The sequence below is a fragment of the Lepisma saccharinum genome, chromosome 27 (assembly GCF_977018435.1).
Source record: "Lepisma saccharinum chromosome 27, izLepSacc3.1, whole genome shotgun sequence".
Taxonomy (NCBI): domain Eukaryota; kingdom Metazoa; phylum Arthropoda; class Insecta; order Zygentoma; family Lepismatidae; genus Lepisma; species Lepisma saccharinum.
The window spans coordinates 31,845,110-31,872,835 of NC_139255.1; the positions used below are offsets into that span (position 1 = coordinate 31,845,110).

At 38.3% G+C, this 27,726-nt stretch overlaps 1 protein-coding gene across 2 annotated transcripts; it reads left to right on the top strand.

The window, feature by feature from the left end:
* The first annotated feature begins 778 nt into the window (after positions 1–778).
* Positions 779–27,683, top strand: LOC145979991 (cytochrome c oxidase subunit 6C-like). Of its 2 annotated transcripts, none has more exons than XM_083112935.1 (4): positions 779–916; positions 16,352–16,571; positions 25,357–25,459; positions 27,354–27,683. In XM_083112935.1, the coding sequence occupies exons 2-3, from the start codon at positions 16,414–16,416 to the stop codon at positions 25,427–25,429; spliced, it is 231 nt and encodes a 76-aa protein (XP_082969061.1). In that variant the 5' UTR covers positions 779–916; positions 16,352–16,413; the 3' UTR covers positions 25,430–25,459; positions 27,354–27,683. The 2 variants fall into 2 exon arrangements, with proteins under 2 accessions (XP_082969061.1, XP_082969062.1); XM_083112936.1 differs by having other exon boundaries at positions 785–920.
* The last annotated feature ends 43 nt before the right edge of the window (positions 27,684–27,726 follow it).

Below are 27,726 nucleotides of genomic sequence, written 5' to 3' on the forward strand. Positions count from 1 at the left end.
AATTCAGCATGAATTTGTTCGTTTGCCATCCTCAGTTAACTTGAGAAGGTACGGGAAAGCAGTGAAGAAGAACTATATGTTATAAACATTGCTTCCCAAGAGTTATAATCGCCTCTATGAGGCGATAAACTTGTATGATATGATTTTACATGTTATTAAGCGGCCCGCAGCTGAGGGATCCCCTTTTTGACGTCACTCTAGCAGAAGACCTTCACGTGATCTTGTTAAAAGTCGCAGGGTAGTAACATTTTTTTTTAATAATTATTATTTGTTTTATATTTCATTATAAGGACGTAATGGTAAGCGGCCAACCTACCGACGTCCTTCCAAAAAAAGGTTTTTATTTTAATCTGGAAAACCTGGAAAACGGAAACCCCTAAGCGGTGGTTTCCACGGGAATTTAAAGAAATCAGTACCTGTGCTTTCTTAAAGAAAATTCATGTATGAATGGCTATGAGTTATAGCCAATATATTCCTTTTCTGAATTATTGCATATACATTTCTACAAAGTGTGACATAATTTTAATGTACGATAATAATTTGTAATTGATTGTTATTAACATTGGTACATACAAAGGTATTTGGGCGCGGAAACTGAATTTACATATTTGATGTATCCAAAATCCCAGCTCAGAATCAACATGGCTGAGCTCGCATGCAAAATTTGTTCGAAACAGTGATTACTTAGTGCTTGCTAAGAAGTTCTTCATCGTAAGATATTGCAAAATATAATAATCAGATCACTTTCCTTCGCTGATGTTGTCTTCCCCTCTTTCAAAACAAGAATGTGTATGTTACAAAGTGTTGCAGATTTCAGTCACAGAATATATCGTGAACCGAAAAAGGGTTTCTGGAAGGAATGACGAAATATGTTCTTGTAACGCCATCTTTATTGCAATCGGTTTGGTAGCAGAAGGCAGGTATATTGGATGTAGTATTTTAATATGTTATTTGTAAAAAATATTTTATTGTGAAGAAACAAAGTGATATGAGTTAAATACATATATGTATGTAATTGGTTGTGAAGGTCATTTGCTAGAAAATAGTTAAGTATAAGCAAATCACTCCATTACCAGCAATGGAGGACCGACTCGATTAGCAAAAGCTAATAGTAAGGTCTATATTTTATATAAATTCTTTAATTAATAAAACTTTCCTCGTGCCTGATACAGTGAACGATTATCATTCTTCTTAACGAGTGAAATTTCATGTGAGCAATTTGCTGAGCAAATTCAATCTGTTTGTTGATTTCGTCGTCGGTATTTTATGGAGATTTGTTGAGAAAGGTTGTAATACAGGTATCGGGATAGATCCATCGGTAAATTTCTCGTATCGGCCAAACGGCTGAAATTTGCTAGTTCATTTAATTTGAATATTCGTACTTACGTATTCTGCATTGAGAAACGTTGCTGAAGGTGGCATTTCGCTTATTTCACGGAAATAAGCTCTATTTGCGACATATCGAGTAAGTTTTCTTCGTTTCTTTTTGCCTTCGGTAACATGCAAAATGGCGGTTACAGTTTCACTTCCGTACTCGGCATGCAGTGTTTCCACCCCACTGCACCCAAAAATACCTACGTAGCCCCACAAACCATTGATGCACAGCCCCACGAACCATTCATACATAGCCCCACGAACCATTTCTGGTAAGTTTAGGTAGGGTCACGTATAGGTTACAATTGTTAAAAATTGATTTCGAAAAAAATATGCGTAGCACCACACACCATTCTCGCATAGCCCCACAAACCATTGACACATGGCCCCACGAACCATTGGCACATTGCCCCACAAACCATTTGCGGAAACGTACCTTCTTCAGTTACAAAAACGGCTCGGGTACCCTTTTCTACACCCTCGATTTTTCGCACATTTCAAATATTCTCGTTACGAAAATTAGTTCTTCATAAGAAACGATGTTTCTAAACAGCGCGGAAAGTAATTTTTTTAGATCTACGTGCTAGGAAACTTACGTTTTTCAATATTTAAATTCCTTATGTAACGTCGAAACGGTTTTCCAGGGATATAATCATGGCGTCTCAGATTCATGTCACAGGCGCACGTCTGAACATTTTCTTTTTCTTCTTATCTTTGACTTGTGCAATGGGATAATTTGCAATTTTTTCTTGTTATGAATGACTTGTGCAATGGGATAATTTGCGATTTCAATATATTATTTATGTAATTTATTGGCGGATTGGATATTTGAGACATTGACATTGTTTTGTGCGACTTTAGACATTGGAATTGATTTGTGTGACATTGAATTAATACAAAAGGACTAAATATGAGATTGACACACGTTCAACGGATGAAGGACATAGAGGACTTTGTTCGACGAGACATACGGGACATTGTACTTGACTTACAGGGAGATGGTCTGCTGCCCCACGAACCATTGGCGCTAGCCCCACGAACCATTGGCGAGTGGATAGGTTAGTAGGGCCACGCAAAGGTTTCAATAGTGAAAAAGATAGCCCCACGAACCATTGGCGCTAGCCCCACGAACCATTGGCGCTAGCCCCACGAACCATTGGCGCTAGCCCCACGAACCATTGGCGCGTGGATAGGTTAGTAGGGCCACGCAAAGGTTTCAATAGTGAAAAAGATAGCCCCACGAACCACTGGCGCTAGCCCCTCGAACCATTGGTGCTAGCCCCCACGAACCATTGGCACGTGGATAGGTTAGTAGGGCCACGCAAAAGTTTCAATAGTTAAAAAGATAGCCCCACAAACCATTGGAGCTAGCCCCACGAACCATTGGCTAACGTTATACGTTATCTTGTGGAACATCGTGCACATTTCTTTTCGGCAACTGTAGGCCGTTTTCTGAATGACTTGTGGGCTGGGATAATTTGCGACTTCTTATTTTTATCATGGAACGACGGGGTAGGGCAATATTCTGTGGAAAAGGACAAAAAAGACGACTTATTGCATACGACTGACTGCACTTAACGACTTTTAGTTTCAACTTCCACCTGCAATGCCTGTCCTTGGGGAAAAGAGGTAAGTTAACTTCTCAGCTTTACTTTCAGCATTAAATTTGGCTAATTTTTGTTTCTTCATGAGTCAATGCGACAAAAGTGAGAAATAGTGTTCGGGGCAGGTGACACCGGCTAATTTTTAATGCCTTGGTAAATGTGCGATAACGCCCGGAAACCTTTCACTCGTAGCCCCAAAAACCATCCACGGATAGCCCCACAAACCATTCACACAAGGTTAGGTTAGGCCTGTTAGGTTAGGTTCCATTAGCACTCAATTCACCCCTAAATTCATCGAAAAAAGAAAGCGCAGCGAACATAGTTAAAAATACGTCCGAACTATTGCAAACGACAAAATCGCCACTTCAAACGGCTGTAGAGTCGTAAATACTTCTTTCCGCGCTCCAATGTTTTTTTATTCAGAAATAGGATCACATAACCTTCATAATGAAAGAAAAAAAAATTCAAAATTCGAGGGTGTAGAATAGGGTACCCGACCCACAAAAACACGTGTTTGGAAACACTGACCGGGATTACGTCATCAGAGACAGGCTACATCCACCTGGAAGTAAATAGATGCATGAACTTTTGTGCATCGGTCACACATTTATATCGAAAAATAGATGATTTACCAACAAAATTCAATGAACAATGTGAGAAATCTGTTTGTCCAATACGAGAAATTTACCGATCTATCTTCCCCGAGTTTCAGAAGGGAACCTGTGACAGAGCATCTCTTGAAAATTACTTTAAATTTTTTAATCAATAAATTTTGATGTGTTAAAAAAAAAATTGGGGGGGGGGGGTTGCACGGAAATGCTAATGGCATTAAATCCAACACTTGTAACTAAACGTCAAATAAATAAGATCATTTGTTTTCACCCCAAATGAAGAAGCACACCAAAGAACTCAGAGCTTCATATGTCTGTATAGTTCGACCACAAGGAAACAAAACTGGCATGAGTTTCCAATACTGGACCACGCTCCAATTTCTATAAAATTTCGCCTGCTTACTAATTTTGGTGTCCTGATGACGTATCTGTAGTTCATAGAACTTGTAAAATAACCTTGCGATTTACCACGGTGATTGTCCATACACAGCAATTCAGAACCATCTTTCTTTCGCAATTCATTAATGGTCTTCCTTTACGCACAACAATCTGGCTACCTTGAATATTGACGTCAGACGAGGAATGCCTACGAGGTTAGTATAGGTTCCATTAGGATAAATACAAAGAAAAATAATATTCTCGCTAAGAGACGCGTTACCTTGTCTTGCCTAACATGAAAAGCTCTCTCCCGTGATGTCAGAACACAATGCTTCTAAAGTGTTGTGCGATAAGTGACAACCATTCGGGCAAAATGGCATGTTCCGTGGAGCTGCTGTTCTTATGGTAGGGTTATGTTACGTTAAGAAAACAGTTTATTTAGTTTTTTTCTCGATTTCCATACTCTACCGCCAATTATTACATGCAGATTCGTGATTAGGAGTTCATAATTAGTGAGTAGACGAGATTTCATAGAAATTGGAGAGTGGTCCGGTATTGTAAACTTGTTCTAAAAAACTTCGCATCTTCCCTGCTGTTGTCGGTGCTCGGGGCAGATGAAAAAATCTGGAGATTGTTCCTTGGGGAAACCAGAAGATCTACAAAATCCAATGATCTAATAGTAGCGGATGAAAGACGTTCTTGAGTGGGGGCGACATAGGCATGCACACTGGGGGGCAAGAGGACATCCGCAGATTTTTTCCAGTGAGAGGGAAACAATGTATTTTTATCAGGCAGGTAAATGAGGCATAGAACCCCGTAATAGTGTTGCCCGCGCTTGGCCCCTTAAAGGCCTTCCAGATGCACTAGACGAGTAGGAAGCCATTTAATAACTAAAACTATAGCAAGTGCATAACACCTATGACACAGAGACGAGATAGGTTGTGAATAACCTAGAGTCGCAGAGCAAAGGGTCACAGAAAAAGCTCCCTACTGCAGTGACGTGCGTTGTTTATGGTGTAAAAGTCACAGATACTTTGTAAGAATGGTGCTAAACATGGATACAACCATGTAAAAATAGCAATACTAATAAAATAATTATTATTATTATGTCCTACCGCAAATGAGTAGCGTTTGGCATAATTTCACAGTTCAAACAGCACTTTTCACTGCTGAATGGAGTTCCACTCTACCTCTCCCCTCCATTTTCAAGTAAGATGAGCATGAAATGTGTTTTTGAGCAGGCCGTTGGAGGTTCCATAGCAATAGTTTATTAAGGAATTCTCCCGAGAAGTCAATAGGGCTGGGAACACTAACGTGGCCACGCTGCAGGCGCGATGCGGTTCTGGACAGGTTTTTATGCTTGTGGTTCCACTATATCACAGAACAATACAACAAGCTTGATTGCATCTCCAAAATGGGACTCTGACTGAAACTTACCTGAAATAAGTTTGGTGGCTATCAACACCATTATTGGTGATATTGCACAGAGTGCAAATTAACGGGCATGCCGGGGATTTTCCCCCCACAAAAGGATTTATCCTTGGCAAAATAAAATTATCATCTCTGCCAGGGATGTTTTTATCCCTCTCATAGAAAATACAATTGAAAGCATATAGTGTGCCATTTCTCAACTATGTAATAAACACAATTGAAAAATTATTCATGATCAGTAATGGTCCACTCATCAAAGATTACCTTTGCGAAAAGTATTCAGCTTTGTGGTTTGTGGATTATAGAATGACACCATTCTGCAACTGACCAACCTCACCCAGCTGATGCAACATCAGACTTTTTTCCACTTACGTTTTCATGGTATAGATCTGATATTTTACAAAAGGCCTTGTAGGTAGGTTAAATGGACGTTAAGTTTAAACTTGGCAATATAAATTTGGTCAAGTTTTTGGTGTTACTAGTTTGATAACTCTTTTTGGGTATGAGCAATGCTCGAAAATTCTTCTTCACAGCTAGGTGCCAGGAAACCACCTAGCAATTGTGCATACTATAAGAAGCTGAGCTGGCCCCCATGGCAGAGTGGTTAGCACATCGTGCTACGATGCCAGGGGTCCAGAGTTTGAATCCCGACATGGGCGTTGATATTTGTGAGTGTTCATTCATCAATTTCATCATATCATCACTCATTCTCATCTTCGCATATTAGCCAAAAAGGGCACAAAAAGTGAAGTAAAATAAAGCAAATCAATCAGTCTATAAAAAGCTGAGCATCACCGTATTCAAAACATTGCTAAATCATGTGAGATAGCTGGAAATGGAAGGTTGTGGGACAAAGTGTAAGAAATTGTTACTGATTCTATGGAATGTTCACAACGTTGACAAAAAATCATTTGCTAACTTACGCTGTACTGCAATTTGAACTTAGAATCATCACAATCTTCAAAATTTCGTACATGCAAACTTAAAAGACTGCAATATTACAGCAAAAGGATCCAGTTGCCATGCTGAAAATTTTAGTCGCCTTGGCGACCTGACTACCGGGATTTTTCGAGCCCTGGCTATGAGTTAGGATTTTCTTAGAATGTAAAAATACTAAGTGTTCCTAAATTACATGTAAATGTTATGATAATATTTAACTACCCATGTTAGAACCTCTGTACTAAGGTTCTTAGAACCACAAGGCAGTAGTTCAGTTTACTATCTGGTAACATATATCCCCCCCCCCCCAAAGCTACCTCACAAAATGATATCACAAATATGCCACTGAGTGGGCATTCCTCCAAAGCAAATAACTTAATTCACACAGTGATAATGCATATGAACATGATGGAGTATTCTTTTCTATGTGAAATGTTGCATATTTGATGTTTTATTTTCGTATAGGCCCTATACAATGCAGTATTTTAATTATTTTGTTGTTCTTTATTAATACCGTAGTTCTTCGAATCGAAGACGCCATCGAATCTGAGATGCACCTGAATTTTGGCAATTTCTGAAAAAAAAACTACGAATTTAAGGTGCGCGTCCATCGACGAAACCTGACTACCTGGTTAACAAATGACAGCAGAATGCCAAAGCCCTGTGATGCATGGTTGTCGCTGTAGCTTGGCAGACACTGGTAGATCAGAGTATAAGAATTTCAATGGCGAGAATATTGCCAAGGATCAAAGATTATTCAATTTTGCTTGTCTACATCACTAACCAATGGACACGAGCATCGTCTTTGAAGAGGATGCATTGAAAGGAAAAATTTTACACTTTTCGCACACATTCCTCCTGTGCCCCATTTACTGTTTAATGCTTTTCATATCTTAAACAATATGATGGAATCAATCACTCAATGATTAGTCAATGAAGATAGATTTTACCTTCCTGCTGGATGGTTCTGTGCACATGATACCTGTATATGTCTGTTTCTGGTGTCTCCAGCACTGGGGAGACAGGTGTGAACGTGGGCCAGGAATTTGAATCCTGCCAGGGCAGTCTCACTTTACTGTGACGTAACTAATTCCCAGTTGCATTCACTTCAGGCAGGCTAATAATACTCCTCTCCACAACACAATTTTGCGTTCACTGACCTGTTTGCATAGCCACTACAAATCTTATGGTAACTTCACCTCATCTCATAGGCAACTGTTCACCGTCCATTGTCTTCTTTCCTGGATACTATCACCCTTCTACCCTGGGTTACCACGTCTCTCTGTGTCACCCCCCTTCTTTGGCATAACCACCAAATTGATAGGGGACTAATGGCTATGTTCATATCTCTCGCTAGACCCACCTTGGGGTGTACATCTAGTCAGGACCCTCAGATTCTTGTAGTGCTTGGTGCTGCTGTCTCACAGAAATTTCTTAAAACGTGCGCACAAAAATATCACCATTAAATTTCTGGAAATGTTTAGTTCAGCTTTTAAAATTGTCCATTATTCAGAATGGGTACTTGTTTACTATCCTTCGGACACAGTTATTTATTTTTAGAAGAAACTACTTACCGTAATAAGTTCCTGTAGCATTGTCGAACATCGGGAAGGTGTTTTGTGTGATGTGGGAATGTTTCATAGCTGAAATTCATGTTGTTCGGTGAAAATTAATTCTCCGACTGAGAATAGCATTTGGCGCGTACACCTTCGTACACCATCATGCGTCTTGATTGTGTTTTGTTCATGTTCATTGGGTATCCAGTGTTTCGAACTATCTGCGTTTGCAACGAGAGTTAGAAGGATGACGTGTCCTGGATGCATGGTGAAGTTTGTACGGGGTGTGGAGGATCCAGTGGATTTTCTAATTTAACACGGGTTCGTGAAGAAAGGAAACCATTGGCGCTAGCCCCACGAACCATTGGCACGTGGATAGGTTAGTTCTGTTAGGTTAGGGAACATGGTTAAAATTTGGTGTTTTGTTAGTATCAGGATCTAGAAATTGGAAATAATTGCGAACCATTGGCACGTGGTTAGGTTAGTTTTGTTAGGTTAGGAAACATAGTTAAAATTTGGTGTCGTGTTAGAATCAGGATCTAGAAATTGGAAATAATTGCGATCCATTGGCGTGTGGTTAGGTTGGTTAGGTTAGGCAAACATAGTTAAAATTTGGTGTCGTGGTAGTATCAGGAATATATATATTTGGTTGTGAAACAAAAAAATTCGCGAAAATCTACAGTTTACATTCTGAAAACTAATGCCTTATTTTCGCTTATTTTGCAATTTCTAGATGTTTCCCACTTATTCCAGGACGGATAGCCCCACGAGAGATTACAATTTTGTTCGTAAATCAACGCCAAAAAAAAAAAAAAAAGAAAGAAATAGATCTGATGAACTTTGTTCATGGGTTTTTCTTGGGTTCCGAAGGTTGAAACACTGCATACCAATTGAAAATCGATAAAAGACAAGCCCGACGTGTCATTATGTAGGAAGGTGTACGTGCCATATTGTGTGTGAGGCAAGCGGAAAGGCTAGGAGAAAGAAGTACTGGTAATGTGAAAAATTGCTCTTACTTTCATCAAAACAACGTCAATACACCTTCAGGAAAATGTTCCGCGAAGCAGATACGTAAGTACGAATGTCAAAAATTGACGAAACGAAAAAATTAGAGGTGTCCGAAGGATAGTAAATTTTTACCGAACTCCACCTAATCTGCATTGAAAAGCAAGCTAAAATTTGTAACTCTTATCACTCATATTTACAGAGATTTACATTTTTATTGAAAACTTAGTGTAATTTTAAACTCTGAAGTTTGCTGCTACGCTAGGCGTTAGCGCATACACAGGGGAAATTAGCCTTGACATTTATTTATTCAGTTTTGAACTTACTTCGATGTGTCTTTTTTCTAAAGTTGGAAGTGGTCGGGAAAAAGAAACTGCATTTGGGGGAGGGGATGTTTTTTCTGTGACTTTTTTGGTTGGGCTTTTTTTTGCAAAAGTGTCTCAAATCAATGAAAATACAGGAGTTGGCAGTATTTTTCTTGTTCCATGGTTTTCATTTATCTCCGTACCGTAAAATACACTCATTTCTAAATATAAAATACAATTTACAATATGAAATTCGTAGCTAGACATAAACAGTGTTTTCAAGATAGCTGGCTTTTTTGAATGGGCGGTTCTTTCCGAGTGTTATCTTCATATTTTGGTAGGCTTATTAAATATATCTATGTAGTATAAACATATTCACATATATAGTAGAGTAGTTTTGTATGTGTTTTTAATAGAACCTAATAGTATGATTAGTATGATATGATTTTCAATGTTTGAATTTGTTATACCAACATGTACATGAAAAAGAATACTGCTCTATCTTTTGAAAATCTAGTATCAAGTCTCTTTACATTAAATTTTGTATTCAGTAAAATATATTTGTATTCTGGCTTTCCAGTACATCATGTATAATTTGGTTAAATGCCCGCTAAACCTGGTCACGGAGCAACTAGTGATGTATTTTGGTTGCTTGGTGCAGTGGTTTTCAACCTTCGTGAGACCACAGCGCAGTAAATTTTTTTGGTAAGAATTTACAATATAGAGAGTATCTCCAAATTCGTTAATATTTGATATACTAACTAATTTTGGCCTTCTAATCACGAATCTGTTGTTAAAATGCGGGGGTTACGTGTAGAAATTGTACATTATGCACGGGTAGCCCCATGAACCATGCACGGGTAGCCCCACAAACTATTCACGGATAGCCCCACAAACTATTCACGGATAGTCCCACAAACCATTTCCGGTTAGGTTAGGCAAGCTTAGTTAAAATTTTGTTCATAAGACAATGTGATACAGCTCTAAAAAAATATATATTCCACTCACAGACATTTTTTCCTGATTTGCACACGTGACCCCTGCATTTTAACAACAGATTCGTTATTAGAAGGCCAAAATGAGTTAGTATACGAAATATTAACGAAATTGGATATACTCTATATTGTAAATTCGCTCCATTTTTTTTTTTACAAGTCGATGCGATCCCAACAATTTCACTCATAAATACATTTCTGATCTTTAAAGTGTATATGGAAATCAATATGCAACCTTAATTAATATTAGTATATCAAGTATAGCATAATCTTAGTTCAATTATGTATAGACTTGCTGTCAAATATAAAATTAGATTTAAATTAATCGTCAACCCTTGGGTGCAATAGACATTTTGCAGCCTGGCGGTTGAAAAACACTGCACTAAAACTGAAGTAGAACCAAATAAGACTTTCCGCAAATGGCAAAAAATAAAAAATCTATTCAAGAAATATGGACTGGACCTACAGTTTCAAATGAGATCCGAAGCACTCTGCCTCCACAGAGGATTGAACCTCAGACCTCTTCTTATTACAAGGCTACAGCATTACTTTATTCCACTCCAGAGGGTCATTCATGATTATAAAAGGAACCTTCTATCAAAAAGCTGGCCTTTTTCCATCAACAGTACTTGCAATTTGTTCTCTGTGGTCTACAGGCTAAATTAAATCTTAATCTCGGATGAAGTAGCTAACAATCTTGTTAAGTATAGAGAACATTCAGACGGAAGCAACACATGACAGTGTCACATTGAAGTGACAAGTGACATGGGCCCCTTCAGTCTAAGCAAGCATCCACCATGCATGCAGAAGCAAGACTGAGACGACATGATGCACACCAGAGAAGGAAGTTTCAAACTGAAGTTACAGATGACAAGTGACACAGACTTCTTCAGTATAAAGCAAAACATTCACCATGCAGCAAGAAGAACATACTGAAGCGACACGATGCACGTCATTGAGAAAACAGTATAGGCTGAGCAACATGCAAGTGACATGTTTAGCTTCTTGTTGCGCTTCAGTTCAAAAGGTTGAATGGATTACTGAGGGTCTGCTTCCAAGTGACGCATGTCTAGTGACTAGTTGCTTCAGTCTGAAAGTTCCCTGGGAAAACGGTACAGGCCAAGTGACAAGCAACACTTGCAGCTTATGTTGCTTCGGTTCGAAAGGTTGCATTTACTTCTAAGGGTTGATTTCCATGAGTCACATGTTGCTTCCGTCTCAAAGCTTTGTTAAACAGGATATACACCACAAATTCACATAATACTTATACTTCTGCATATGTGTTGTGAAGAGTAAAGATTTTTAATTGTCTCGAAACATCGAATATTTTGATATTAACCTTTGTTTCCTATTTTATGACACCAACATTTAAATTGAGACAAACATGGCTTGTTTTAAGTCCATTTCATGGTCGGATGTGCTCATCAAGACTACACGTTCAGTTTTAACCCTAGCGTAGCCATGCCGTACAAGAAACTTACATACTGGAAGGCAGCTCACAGGCCCACACTTTTTTTATCACTAAAATTCAAGAAACCATTTTATTATTTAATCACTGCCTCCTTTGCTGATTATATATGTGCAGTTATTTATTAATTACGAGGGTCATTCGGAAAGTAACTGCCCTTGTGGCGCTAGTAGTAGTGGGCAGAGCTCAACCGTGGTTACATCACGCAATCTGTGATTCATTAAACTTCCAGCTGTGCTAGTGAGAGCATTGCAGTACCGCAGGTGTGCTGGTTATAACGTCACAAAATGTGTGCTGCCATCGAAAATCCCGCCAAGTGCGATGTACACGGAGTGATAAGATTTCTTTGGGCAAAAAATCTGTCAGCAGCAGACATTCATCGTGAATTGTGTGCTGTATACGGCCCAAACATTCATGATGAACCTAGGGGTGGTAGGCCCTCTGTAGTGAGTGATGATCTCGTCAAGAAAATTGACAATAAAGTTCGTGAGAACTGTCGATTCACAATCTCGGAACTTTCTGAAAAATTTCAGAACATTTCTCAAACTGTTTTGCACGAGGTTGTCACCGGAAGTTCTGTGCTTGGCTTGGGGCACAGCACTTCGCTGACGATGAGGATCTTCAAAATGCTGTGACAGGCTGGGTGAATTCCCAGGCGGCCGAGTTTTATGCAGAAGGGATTTGTAAGTTGGTGAAATGCTATGACACATGCTTGAATTTAGGCGATTATGTTGAAAATTAGAGGACAGTTGTACCTTTCAGATGCAAAGTAAAAATTTGTTGTATGGATGCGGATTTTTTATTAACAGCCAAATGACTGTTACATTCCGAATGACCCTCGTATAAAAATTACAAAAATACTATCATTAATAAAAAATAATAACCAATTATTCCATGTGTCACATATATATTTTATCATTCACTAAAACTCACAAAATCCATAATAATTTTTTATTAATGCTTTTTAGTTTGCAGAAGTGCGGTTGTTTATTAAATATAATAAACCAGGGCATGAAATTTCAAGTTTGAAGTCAGTCGCCAGACTAAAATCTTTGGTCGCCACTATTTTATATTTATAAATAATAAAAATATGAGCAATTATTAAAAAGAACATACCTTAGGAATTAATGTTTATATAGCGCTGTCGTTCAGCACTGAAGTACCACTTAACAATCACAACTACTGGGTCAAACACTGACGGGGGGGTTCATTTACGGAAACTCTGAGCAAATCATCCAGTGTCTCGGTCTTTAGAGAGTTCCTGTAAATAGTCTTGAGTCTGTTGTAACAGCTTAAACCTCTCACACGTCAAGCTGCGCTCACTGGTAAACAGCTCAAAATGTCAAAATCTGGAGCAAATTGGGGAATCTTGCTGAACACTCCTCACTGTGAATCTTCTCCAGCATCTGATTCAAAGTCAGAGAAGGAAACAAAAGTTTGTATTCTGTCCTCTATGCTAACAGAACATCCATTTTCTCATTATAAAGGCTCGGGTTCAAGTACATGTAGAGCTTCTTTATTTCTTCTATCCCAAACTGAAGAACATTTTCTTTGGGAGGCCAACCCAAGGTGTCGAAAACATGCAGAGATGCAATCACATCTGTTGATATAGATTGCAATCTTTCTGTGATGTACACCTTCTCATTGTTAATTAAGTTTCCTCTAACAGTCTGAAATTCTTGCTCTCTATTTTGAATGTTTGTGAGCTGCACATCCCTGATCTTTCCTGAAATGAATGCATGGTCCAAGAAATCTTGTTCGCTTGGTCCAACATTAGATTCCAGGTAAGCCAAAACTGAAATACAGTGTTCAATTCTTATTTTCAGAGATGAAATCAAAAGACACTTATTTTGTAGTGCCACACTTAAAGGGCTCAGTTTCATCTAAAAATCCAAAAGGAAGTACAGAAGCTTAACAAATTTAAATCGCTTCAAACTTTTCAGCAAACCCTTAGGTTTAGTACTTTCATTGTCTTTTCCATGGGTCACAACAGCTTTCCATGATTGCAAGAGATCTCTTACAGCACTTTCTTTGCTGTCTAACCACCTAATAGTGTGGATATCATTCAGTTTTAGAATTTCTTCTCCTATAACTTCTGCCGTTTCTCTCAAGAGGTGAAGTCTTTAGCAGAGCCATGATAAAACTGAAAAATATTCCTAATCATGGAATCAAATGCTCTAAGATATTAACTCCAACACAGCTAACTGCAAACGGTGTGCAAGGCAGTGAATATTTATAATTTTATTACAAATATTTTTCATTTGCACATCCAATCCTGATTTGTGCCCAACCATATTTGCTGCACCATCAGTACCCAAGCCTACAATGTAATACTTGTTTCTGTATTTATTTGAACCTATTGCCCAATCTAAATACTAAATTATCAGTTATGGCTGTGAAGTGACCAGCAGAAGTAGCGTTTGGGAGCTCTATTACTCCTAAAATGTCCTCTTTGATGTAACCATCAATTGCATCCACGTATCGAACATACACATTTGCATGCTCGACTGACTATCTATCTGTGGATCCATCAATCAGAAGGCTGATGTATGTACTTTTCTTTATTTTCTCCACTAGATCTAACTTCAAAGTTTCAGCTATGAAATTAATAAATTCTCTGCATTGCTTTTTATTGCCATACTTAGGTAGAACACTCACACTTAATTTACCTGCCAAACACAGCAGATCTGCAAAGTCTTTAAATGGCTTCTCATGTTTAGCTACATAGTATGCAATATTAAATAATTTGTAAGATGGGGTCGGCATTGAGTGGACACGGGGTTTTCAATCGGCTCGTTTTCCAAAACCATGTATGAATGTTGGATTGAGATGTTCGGGCTTGTTTGACACACATTTGAAACAACAAAATGTTAGTCGCCAGCCCCAAACTTTTGGTCGCCAATGGCGACCTGGCGACCGGAAATTTCGTGCCCTGTAATAAACAATACAATAATTATCACATCACCCCCACTCAAGACCGGATCAAGAAAGTGTGGGGCGTTACCCCCGCACCCCCTATATGCCTTCATGGCATGGTGCTAAGCACAGGGGAACACTTTACCTTTTTTTTACCTTTACCATCATTACAAACCAATTATACAATGTCACTGGCATGAATGTCTCGAATGAGACACATTCAAAGAGGGCACCTGATATGTCCACCAAGTGCATTTTGCCTCCTAATTACAAATTTATGTTTTTATGAACAATAGTAATAAAGAAATAATGGGAACATCCTAGGAAACTATGTAATTTATTTTAAAACAGTTGAAAATCCTAAGAAATAGAGGTGGTGGGCATGCAAGCCTCCCCCCCCCCCCAGTAAGCTAGGGTTAAAATTGTATTTGAACCACTACGTAATATATGTCCACTGGGATTGGCCAATATCTGTCCCCTGGCTGCCACGTGTATTTTTTTTTAGCTAGTTGTAAAATGTCACTACAAACCTGTAAACTCATAAGTAGGGACATTGAATTTTCGCGATGCGCAAATTCGCGAAATGTGTGCTTTTCCACGAAATGATCGCTTTTTCGCTAAATAACCGTGAAATATCACAAAATTAAGTAGAAAACACGCAAAAACCGGCAATCGAGGTTGTGCACGTAAACTGTCGATTTGTAACGAAATGCTTTCCTAAAGTCTCCTGCCACTTGTAGCTGAAGAACGTTTTATCTTCGATCACATCAGGAAGATGCTGCAAATTGGGATTTCCCATGCATATAATCTCAGTTCGAAAACTTCACTCCCTGTCAAGCTGCATTCCTTTCTTCCCCCGAATGTCTACTCAACTTCCAGTTTCATTGAACTTGCTAGCTGTAGCAGTGATAAGATTAGTCTGTTCCCGCACATTAAGGGAAACAACGGTGTCATTGGTTTTCAGTCATAAATGAATTTAGTTTATCATCATGTGATTTTCATGTGTTTGTGTATGTGCAGTAGTGATTATTTAATTTCTTGGACAGCAAGGATATCCTTTAAATACATACAATGAATAAATCACTTGAGATATGCAATTTACAAATGAAGTGATTTTGTGTTGATGTTTTCTTTTTGGTTGGACAGCTAAGTACTTGTGCATGTGTACAGTATATAAAAATTAAGTAGTTTATCAATTTATAGCTCTTTTGTATGTTGTTTCCTCTCATAATGAAAAAGTGTGTGCCAATTTTTTTTCCCACCGCTGGTATATACCGCTGAACTAACATTTTATTTACCGCTCTCCTCAGTTTTTATTTACCATAAATTTGTCTCCCTACTCATAAGTAACTTCAAGTGAAATAGGTTAGCTGAAATTGGAAAAAAGCTAAAATTTCCAGGCCCACCCCGAAAAAGCTGGCTTTTTATGAAAAAGAATCGTCCATTCAAAAAAGCCTAATTTTTTGCAATTGTACTTCCCCCCTCTTTTTTTTCTCTTTCATTTCCTTAGATATCCAAACCAGATCCCTGAACTATCTTCTGAAATCATCTCCCTTTCTTGGTAACCATGTCAGATGGGAATTGCTCCCATTCTATTCTCGACTTTCCTCATACTTTCCAACATTTTTGTTTAGCTACACACAGTAGTCCTGAGAAGGGCCCTTTGTGGTGGTGAGAAATAAGGTCAGAAATATAATTTGGTACTAATGTTACAAAACATACCGATAATAATGTCTGTTAGTTTAATTACACGTGAATATTTATTTCAGAGCATTGCAGTTACAAGCCACTAAAGGCAAATTCTGTGGACTTGATTTAAAGTGCCAGAGAAATGTCGGCAAAACTAGCAAAACCCCAGCTGAGAGGGTTGCTCAATTCACAAATTAAGAAGAATTTAATTGTAGCAGGAGTTTTATGTGTAGTTGCAGTCGTTTCGTTCAAAACACTTTACAATGATGTCAAGAAGAAAAAGTATGCAGATTTCTACAAGTAAGTATCATATAGTTTTTCCTGCAGTGCCACTATCTTTTTACTAATTTATTTGTGCATGAAAATTCTCAGTCTTTTATTTGTTGATAAAAGTATCATGGTTTACAGGTTTTCAAGGTGAGAATTTTATAAACAGAAATAAAGAGTTGTGAATGATATTGGCAGGAGTCCTAATATTGTACTCCCTCTGTCCCATAATTATAGTCCAGTATGCCAAAATGGTAGTACAGGAATGACAGACGAAGAGGCAGATGGAAAGCACAATTTGTACTGATCCTTGAGTAATAAAGTTGTATGACTCATTCCCGTGTTTCGTGTTCTTCTTCTGTATACACCAATGTCACAGTTTGAATATCGGGCAGAGGGAGTATTAGGTACTTTAAGTTTTCTTCCTTGTTTGCAAGGTTCACAAGGGCATGTAAATGGGTGTTCCGAGAAGACACCAAAAAGTCAACCACATTTCTACGTAGTACACGCAAGTAACTGCAGTCTTGCAGGTCAGTGCAGCTCTGGTGCCTGACCCCATGGCCAATATAAACCTCTGTGGGGTAGTGTTGTCCTGTTTTTGTCCATACATCTGCTGAATGCCCCTTTAGAAGGATGGTCTGTTAAGTTCTCAGCCAAACAAACAAAGGATGAATTTATAATTTCAAATTTATTTTTAAACATTTCCCTTAAGATCAGTAAATTTATTCCAGCAATGCTTCAATGCCGTTATCCTGTACCTGAAGTGGTTTTCTGTCAGGCGTGCAAAATATTGCTCTACATCTGCAATTGCATCTTGATTCGATATAAACTACTGACCAGCGGGGAAGAGTTTTAGTTTTCAGAAGAGATAGAAGTTGGTGGTCTGGGCCAAATCTGGGACTAGTATGGATGTTCCAATAATTAATAGTTCAAATATTTTAATTTTTCCATCATCAAAACATTTTTGTTGGCAGGTGCATTATCTTGATGAAAGTTATTATTTTCTTCTGCAAACATGGTTTTTTCTCTTGAATTTTTTCATCTAGTTGGTTTAAACGATTGGAAGAGTTTTTTCTGGTTATTGTTTTATGCTTTTGGGATAATCAGTAAATAAAATCCCTTTGGCATTTCAAATAGCCGATGCCACAACCTTTCCTACTGATTGAAGTTATTTTTGGGGGGACCACTGTTTTTGACTGCTCTTTCGATTCTGGTGTGTAATGGCAAATTCAAGTCTCATCCACAGTTATAAATTTATGCACAAAATCAGTTTTGTTCTTGTTAAAACTGACTGTTTAGAATTTTTCATTTCAATGGGTTTTTGAGATGCTGTTAGCATACGTGGCACCCATCTTGTGCGAAGGTTTTTCTTATGCAATTACTTCTTCATGCAAAGTATAGCTCTAAATACCTACAGCTTCAGCAATTTCATGCACTTTAACTTGTTGGTCATTGCTGAATGATTTCCACTGTTGCACTTTTTGACACCTTTCATGTGTATCATCTTCAAGGGTGGTATGGCCACATTTAAATTCAGCTGACTATTTTTTAATTGGTGAGAAAGAAGAGTAGTAGTCCCCATAAACCTTCATCAGGGTGTCTACCAATCAAGAAATCAACAAGTGGGTCAAGAAAGTCAAGAAATTATGCTTGTGGTCAAGATTTTTTTTTTTTTTACAGCATAGTAAACTTACATTGTTATATATCTGTGCCGGGATTTGATAAAATTGAATATTAGAAATATAAAATTGCATTGAGTTGTAATTAAGATCTGTTCATTCTGTTCATAAGAATTACATTCTTGTATGCTTGAAGTTTTATAAAAATGTTAAATAATGTGACCATTTCCCCAGGATGAATCTGAAGCATTAAATTTTACATGCATTAATAATTAAAGCAAGTCTAATTCTCTTGTCAAAGTACAGCTTCAGTTTTCATCTGAACCGGCTTTGTGGTAGGTATTTTTCATTGAAAACTAACTATACCTAAGTAGGGGGCGATTAAATAAATGTTGAGAAAAAGGTGAAAAAAACGACCAAGAAGATGGAAAGAAAGGTTACAAAGAACTTTATCACTGCATGATATTAAATTTTATCCATTTTAAGGAATGTACATAACACATCTGCTTCTGGCAACTGTATTCGAGAAACTATTTGATGAATATATCTTGCAGTTTTACATGTGTTCTTATGACAGATGTACACTTCTGTTCAGAGAAAGTGGCACACTCGTTTCAGTTGAAGTTCGGCTTTGTGTCTGGCAGTACAGCCGAAGTAAGTGTTCGGAAAGCAGCAGTGTTGCTTACTATCAATCATTTTAACCACATGCAGGGAATTTTGTCTCTCACTCAACGAAAAGTTTGCAGCGTAAATATTAATTAACTGGACTGTCCACGTCTACAATCAAAGTATTGTAAATGTAAAAAATTTCTTAAAAATATATTTAAAAAATGCATTTTGACGTTTGTGATGAAATGGTTATCACAATCCTTTAGAATGCGAGGGCCCCGGGTTCGAATTTGGCCTGAACGTGGGTGTTCTTTTTGAGTCTATCTTCATCGTTGCGAGTAGCCAAAAATGGAAGAATAGCAACACTAAATAACGAAAAGAAAAAAAAAACTAAATTAGAATAAGCGAGATGGAAATAATGTTATCCTAGTCCAGGAGAAGGCTTGAAGAATAAAAAAACTCCTTCCACGTACACTTTGGCAAACAGAATCACAAAGTTGGAACTGAATATGCGATGGGGAAAATAATAGAAATCCGAAAGGAAGAAGAGTTTGTCACAACTTAGGGGACACATCAGTCATCCAGGCTATTAAAAATAAGTCAATGGTTGTCCTCTCATTTAACTTTAACAGTAAATGGAATTTTTGTAAAATAAAAATTGTCGGGCTTTACTTTTTTTACATTTGCACCTTGGTTTCGTAATGGAGCACAAAAATAGAATGATGACTCGTAAAATTCTTGCCGACTGAATGAATTCCTTCGTAGATTCCAGGATAATGACTCTTCATTTTGAAAAAAATAGTTTAAAATAATATAATATACGTGGGCGTACCCAAAAGAAACCCAACTGCTTTTGTAATACCGCATTCTGCCACTAGGAGCACATAAAGCGAATCTTCCTGAGTCCGTAAGCCGAGTGCCATCGCTGAAGCAGTTCAGGACACGTTTCGGCGGAGTTTAGAGTGACAGCTGTTTTGTGTGATCGTCATTTTTGCAATGGCTGATTTTCGGGAACAGCACGAGGTGGTGAAATTCTGCTTTTTGCTCGGAAAGAGGGGAACAGAAACTCTTGATATGTTAAAAACAGCGTAAAAGGACGATGCTATAAGGAAAACTCAAGTGTTTGAGTGGTTTTCCCGTTTCAAAAATGGTGAAATGTCAATTGATGACAAACCTCGTTCTGGTCATCCTTCCACGGCCCGAACACATGACAATGTTGAAAAAATTCATGAAATCAACGAAGATCAACGACGGACCATTGAACAAGAGCTGTCGGGAGTGACTTGGAGTTCAGTGCAGCGTATTTTGACAGACGATTTGGGAATAAAAACGGTGGCTGCCAAATTCGTGCGACTGCTGAACTAAAACAAGGTCGCGTGGAAGCATGCTGTGCTTTGAAAGAAGAGTCCCAAAATGATCCAAACTTTGTTTCAAAAATTATCACAGGTGACGAAACGTGGTGCTATGCTTACGATCCCGAATCGAAGCAACAATCAAGCCACCGTGCCCCAAGAAAACTCGTCAGGTGAAATCAAACATTAAAACAATGCTGCTTTGTTTTTTTTTTATGTGAGAGGAGTCGTCCATTCAGAGTTTGTTCCGCAGGGGCAGACAGTTAACCAGGCTTTCTACTTGGAAGTTTTGAAACGATTGCACAACCGTGTGAGGTGGAAGCGGCCCCATTTGTGGCAGTCGGGTGACTGGTTTTTCCATCATGACAAAGCCCCGACTCTCACAGCCCTGTCTGTACGACAATTCTTGACCAAAAATGGTATGACCCCTGTTCCTCACCCCCCCCCCCCCCATACTCACCCGACCTTGCCCCCTGTGACTTTTTTCTGTTTCCTAGAATGAAAGGAGGCATGAAAGGAATGCATTTTGCTGATGTTAAGAAAAAAATGACGGAGGCGCTGTCATGCATCACAAAAGATGACTTTCAAAAATGTTTTGAAAAATGGAATCAAAAATTGGACAAGTGTCTTAATGCAAGTGGAGAGTACTTTGAAGGGGATTGAAGGTTTGTACTTAAATTGTGAATAAATAAGTTCACAAAAAAATTAGTGTACACCCACGTATGTGCCGTTGGTTAATTAGATTCGTCGTCACATAGCAGAATCCACTATGTTGACTGAAGGTAGATCATGATTGTCATTTAGGGTTGGCAACACTAACCTTCCACAAAAGCATGACTTCCCAATGTCTTCATTAATTTTCATACACAAGCTTCACTTGTATTCTGTCAGCAATTTGCACAGCATATAAACACTATATGATGAAGTGTATTGCTTTCAAATGAATGTAATTAGCGAGAACCGACATCAAAAGTTTCGAGCTGGACAGGAAAAGATGCAATCTTATAGAAAAAGTTACCCGAATAACTTAGTTTCCTCACCGTGGCTTGTGGCCATGTCAGTTAAAGGTCAGCTTTTTAAGCTAAAAACCTAGGTTGGAATCCCCTCGTGGTCGCTTTTTTTTACCAACTTGTGACACATTGATTATTTCATTGTGTTTTTTTAAAGTGGAATGCAACCCACTACGTGCCTTGGCCGAGCATTTATAGATATATTTTAGTTGAAAGCGTGTTTTTCTTCATCCTGTTGCGGCTAAAACTCTGTGCTTACAATAATCAATACTAAATACACTTTGTGAAATAAAACTGAAGATGAAACTTTCAATATTCTTTGGAAGATGAGTCGTTGAAATTAACGAGAAAAAAAATAGTTACATAGAAATATTGTTTCTTCATCAATATTCTTGTTTGTTTGAGTGTGGTGTTGAAGTCCACTTTATGCACAACAGAATAATCGGAACTGGACCTACAGTTTAAAATGGGATCCGAACCACATTTTCCTCTACCAGCAATAAAACCCGGGATATTATCTATGTGCCCTTCTCCTCTTGGAAATGTACACACGAGTGCACATAATAACAACACTCCTTGGGGCGACAGCCCTGTGAGGGCCTTGGCCTATCTCCCGACTGCCAGTTTGCCTCCCACAATTCTACCTAGAGGTGTTGAGTTCTTCAACCAGTAATGGGGTGACGTGGCATCAGCATGTCGATCACCCAGACACACGAACATACTATATGTAGGTAGATATATAGACACAAGTGAGTGTCTGGGTGCACGTTCGCTTCTATATCACAATATTTTGTACGGAAGTTATCACATCAAGATATGCCTTCCACTCTGGTTGTGGGGGGGGGGGGGTGTTAAAAGTATACAAAGCTGTCTTGTAAATAAAATAACCAATTAAAATGGAATTCGTGTTTGTCAGCCTGTAAAAGTGCTTGAAATATTTATTCTCTTTGATTATTAAAAGGAAATGAAGCTCTAAAAAATATCCGATCGGTCGCGAAATAAAAACCACAATGAAATCAAAAATGTTTTTATTTGCAACATTTAGCTACACCTTCCAGCTACTTCTCTACATAGTCGCCACCCAGATTTAGACATTTGTCGTAGCGTGGTACCAACTTTCCAATACCCTCGTCATAGAAGGTTGCTTTCAGCCAATTCTCTACGCTGGTCTGCAGCTCGTCCGTGCCAAAATGCTGTCCTCCTAGCCAGCGTTCCATGTGCGTAAAGAGGGAGCCAAGTCTGGGCTGTAAGGTGGATGATCAAACACCTCCCATCGAAAACACTGCAGGAGCGTCTGTGTTGCAGCTGCAGTGTGCGACCGAGCATTGTCACGAAGAAGGACAATGCCTGATGACAACATTCCTCTTTGCTTGTTCTGAATTGCCCTTCGTAGACGTTGAAGCGTCACGCTGTATAAAGCTGCAGTGATGGTCGTGCCACGTTCCATGAATTCCACCATCAACACTCTTTTTCTGTCACAGTAGCCATACACTTTCTGATGGAGAAGGTTCGCGTGCACTTCTTTGGTTTACTCAGGGAATGGGAATGCATCCACTGTTTGAATTGCTCTTTTGTTTCTTGATTTTCGAAATGGACCCATGTCTTGTCCCCTGTGACAATTTTGTTTTAAAAAAATCCTCTCCTTCATCATGATAGCGCTGAAGAAACGTTAAGGCGGCGCCCATTCGCTGTTTTTTGTGCTGGTTGAACAGCATCTTGGGAATCCATCTCGCACAGAGTTTGCGGTACTAAAGTCTCTCACTCACGATGGAATAGAGAGCTGACCTCGAAATTTCTGGAAACTACTCACTCAACACAGAAATTATGAACCAATGATTTTCTCGAGTCGCCTGATCCACTCGCTGATCAAGATCATCGGTTGACACTTGCTTCCTTCCCTGACCGCCTGCATCATGAACGTCTGTACGTCCTGCTTCAAAGTTCCTGCACCAATCCCGCACTTTGCTGTAGCTCATGAAAGTTTCACCGTACACTGCACTCATTCGTCAATGAATTTCGGCTGCATTGCACCCCTCAGCATGATGAAATCTAATGACTGCATGCACTTCACATTTGGCGTGCGACTCTAAATGTTCTAGGCATGTTTCCGTGCTCACTGCATGCTCCGAACTGACACGTGTGATGTGACGCGATTAACGGGCATACTAGAGACTGCGCAACACATCCGCGCACAGCCTCATCTGATTTTCAATGTGGTTTTTATTTCGCGACCGATCGGACCTTGATAAAAAAAAAAAAATAGCCCTCGTAATTACAGTGTCCGAAATTTTACACTGTGTTCAAAATTATTCATGTAATGAGACATTGTAAGATCCCATTTCGAATTGAATTTGCACATTTTTGGTTTTTTAACAACTAGCGGGAGGCTGTTTTTGTGTGGCACAGTTATATGCATATTGTGTCAACTGCATTACTTTAATTAACACTATTTTAAGTAGTGAAAGCATAAAGCCATTTCCTATCTGCTGCAAATGTTTGGCCATACAATCAGACAAACTTAAATTACACACACATATGAAAATGTCTACTCATGTTAGGCATTTCATTCTACTGCATAAAAAAAAAATAACTGATCCTAGCAGGGTTCGAACTTAAGAACAGAGATTATCTGTTCCTTTCACAAAAGTGAAGCACCACGACTCATGTGCTCTATGTAGAGACAACGTTACTCGCAGTTCGGTGCCTGCTTTTCGAGGCTAGCATGCGTCATGTGGTTTGTGTTTATCAGCGTTCTGAGGCCTTGGCTGAGCAAAGGCAATTTTTCACATTTACATTACTTTGATTGTAGACGTGGACAGTCCAGTTAATTAATATTTACGAATATTTTCGTTGAGTCTGAGAGAGACAAAATTCCCTGCATGCTGTTAAAATGATTGATAATAAGCAACACTGCTGCTTTCCGAACACTTACTTCGGCTGTACTGCCAGACACGAAGCTGGACTTCAACTCAATCGGGTGTGCCACTTTTTGTGAAAGAAGTGTACCAACTTGAAAAAAAGACATTTTATTTGATTGTTAGGATCCTGTTCTCGGTTACGTTTTAGTCAAGGGGCTTGTCCTTGTATGGCATCATGGACACAAGTAGCCTATGTGCTGATGTGCCCATATTTTAAAAATCAAGCAAGCAACATAGGTTTATACAAGGAATGTATAAAATCAGTACAATGAATTTGGTTGATTGCTTCACGTTGGAAAATCCAGATAAGATATTGATGTTCCATTATGTTTGATCTTGAATCAGTTTATCACCCATTCTCATTTCTGCAGTGGTCTAACTTCTGATTGCTCAATGCTAATCTCTTCAATAAATTCCTACATGCCTGAGTGTACACACCCGTGAGGCACAATGATTGCTGCATGTTAGTCACAGAGCCGTTACGTTTCACAAGCGTCTTTTTTTGAAGAACTGCAATTCCTTTTCAGATATGCTTACATATGTAAAAGAAAATGCAGATATGCTTACATGTGTAAAAATGTAAAAGAAAATGCAGTTTGTATTCTAGCAATTCCTGTGCCTATGTATATATAATGTTTATAGCTGGACTGGACCTTTGGCTGACCCCAGAGCAGCCGTTTTTGAATTTTTCTCTCCGTTCAAAAAACTGCTATTATTTCCAAAATATGAAAAATTACATAAGCTTAGAATTGCTTCTAGAGCATTCATGTGAATCTTCGTGTGGTTTGCTTTTGCTGCCATTTAGCTATTAAGAATATCTATACTCTGTTCCGGTTATATCTGGAGCAAGACCAAGCATAGTGGCAGAGGGAGGGGAGGATCGAGTGGGCACTTGAGGCACTATGCTGCTGTGAAGGCTGGTAACTGCTGTCGCTTTCCCTCCCTCCACGCATTCGAGTTCTCTCTCAAGTGTTCATTGGTAGGGCCATCTCAGGTCACTACTTGCGCAGAGACTTGTTTTCATTCAGAGATAACTGAGACGGAGTATAGGCATCAGCAGAAGCAAACCATGTGAATATTCTTGAAGGAATTCTTAGCATATGTAATTTTTCAGATTTTGGAATATTGTAGCAGTTTTTTGGGAGCAAAAATTTGGAAATTGCTGCCCGGGCATCGACCATACGTTCGAGCCGAACTTAAACTGAAAACACACTTAAAATAGCTAATAGTATTATTTAGTAAGCTGTCAAAAGAAACTTATGATAAACATTGTGCATATACTTAATTAATTAGTACTTTTTCTTCCACAGGAATTATGATGCAGAGAAAGCATATGAAAGAATGGCTGCTGCAGGTTTGCTGCAGTCTGGGCCACAAAAGTAACGAGTGAATTCCTCTGTTAGTGTAGTGTTGGTAAGTACATTGTTTTTTTAACATTTAGATAACAGCATGTATCAAATGCTTTGTAGTTTGGTCCTCTTTATATGTATAATTTTTAAAACTATATTTTACGCGAAATAATAGTTAATTCAAAACCCATACATTCTGAGTTAAGTTCTTAAGTCTCATTAAACAAATTAACTCTTTATAAATAAACTATTTGCAGTAATTTTGGTATTTTAGTATTATACGGACTACCTGATTTCAGACTGTCTGTTTTCTGGTTAGGTTACGTTAGGTTCCATATCAACATTGTCACCTATCATAATGAATGTCGTACACAATAATAGAAAGCAATAAACGTAGACAAATTAGGTAGTCCATATAATACTAAAGTACCTTAATTTTCATGAATTAAAAAGCATGTAAATAACATTGTTGTTGTTTTCTTTTTTCAAGTAAATAGAATTAAAATCGATTAGTTGGCTAATGAAAGATGTGTTGGGAGAAAAGCATGCACTATATAATTTAAGTATGAAAAAATATGCAATTTTTTTTTGAAAAGCGTTATTAAAGATATTGTTTGCCATTAATGTATTCACATTTCGTTGCAACAATCCCAAAACCACAATTGGCAAATTTTTACTTTTCACCTAAGTGCAGTTTATGGCCACTTTTTCTTGATCGATTCCTATGCTAACTTGTATGGCCTTGTCAAGAGTTGTAAGTAGGTACACATGTTAACCAATGACAATATTTATCCAAATCTAAAACTTGTTTTTTCTAAGGAAATTGAATATTAAAACTAAGGCTGAGCTGATACTGATGCCGATGTATTGGTATCGGAAAGTATCGCTTAAAATTCATGTACCGATACCAGCCGATACTTTTCCGGCATATTGGTCTTTCACGGGGTCCACAAAAATGGCCAGCGAAACTTTCACAGAGTTGAATTATCCTGGATGGAAATTATGCAAAAGTCATACTTTCTTTTTATATGCACGAAAAACTATGTTTTTGTGATTCCATAATATCTATTTTAATATTCTGATGCAATTCTTGAATATTCTGAAGCAAATTTCTTGGTAAATTGATGCATATAATTGGAGAAGACTACGAGGGTGAGTCAAAAATTATCTACACTTTTCACCATAACTCTGGGACAAAGGGGAGGGGTTATAACCCTAACCAACCCTCCCCCCCAATCAGGCATGCCACTGATGACCAATTTGCAGAGAGCATGTCGCCTCATTGGCTGCCACCCTGTGACCCATCTGTTTGTCAGAATCACCTCTCGAGCTTGTTGAATCTTCCCATCAGTGGTGGAGGTTGATGGGCGTCCTGCTCCCGCTTCGTGCTTCCCACTTGTCCGGCAATTATTTAAACCTCTCGATCCACTCACATACACTTCTACGCAGTAGAGTACTGTCTCGTATTGTACTGAAAGCCTAAGGTGAAAATCAGCCCCTGACATACGTTCGGAGTAGAGAAACGGATCATTGTTCTCTGTTCTGCATTGGTGCACACTGCCAGCGGAGTGGCCATGTTTACTTTGTTACAAAAGAAAGAAAAGTGGAGTGATAATATGAAACCTCGACCACGTAACCACAACAGTACCACCTTTCAGCACACGAGCTCTTAAGGCAGTGTGGCCAACCTAAAATGTTATGGTGAAAGTGTGGATAATTTTTGACTTCCCCTTGTATTTACACACCAATATTGATCAATATTTTGGGAAAAAAAAATATTATTGCAATTTTCAAGCATCAGCATCAGTGGGAATCGGTAAAAGTATCGGCATCAGTATCGGCTCAGCCCTAATTAAAATGCTTTTATCTCAAAGTAAGGCTTGGCACATTCATGGCTTTGGCATGACAGTATTACAGGAATCTTCTGCTTGATTTAAAGAAACTTTTTTTTTTTCCAGGTATGAAGAAGAGTTCCTTGGGTTAGAAGAACACATCCATTTGAATTGATTAAAAATGTATAAAGTTGTAAAATACGTGTTAATGAAAGATTCTTGTATTACATTTAATTTCATAATTCATTTCATGTTATAAAAGGTTCAAAATGTATTTTACTGTTTAATTTTGCATTTGAAAGTTGAGATGCCAGTAAAATTTTGCAGTAAAACATGTAAATGAAGCTTTTCATTCTATACAGAAAATCTACACTAACATACTGAGTAGGTAAGAAATGTGGAACCTTAAAACTGAAAGCAAATAAAAGAATTGATTTATAAACATTGCGAACAGTATTCCATGAATATTATTTTGTCTGTACTTGTGCTTCTTTCTATA

What these genes read in the sequence shown, in the direction of transcription:
- LOC145979991 (XM_083112935.1), top strand. Translation starts at nt 16,414, where the DNA reads ATGTCGGCAAAACTAGCAAAACCCCAGCTGAGAGGGTTGCTCAATTCA. An exon ending in AAGTATGCAGATTTCTACAA is followed by an intron (nt 16,572 to 25,356) that starts GTAAGTATCATA and finishes TTTCTTCCACAG; the next exon opens with GAATTATGATGCAGAGAAAG.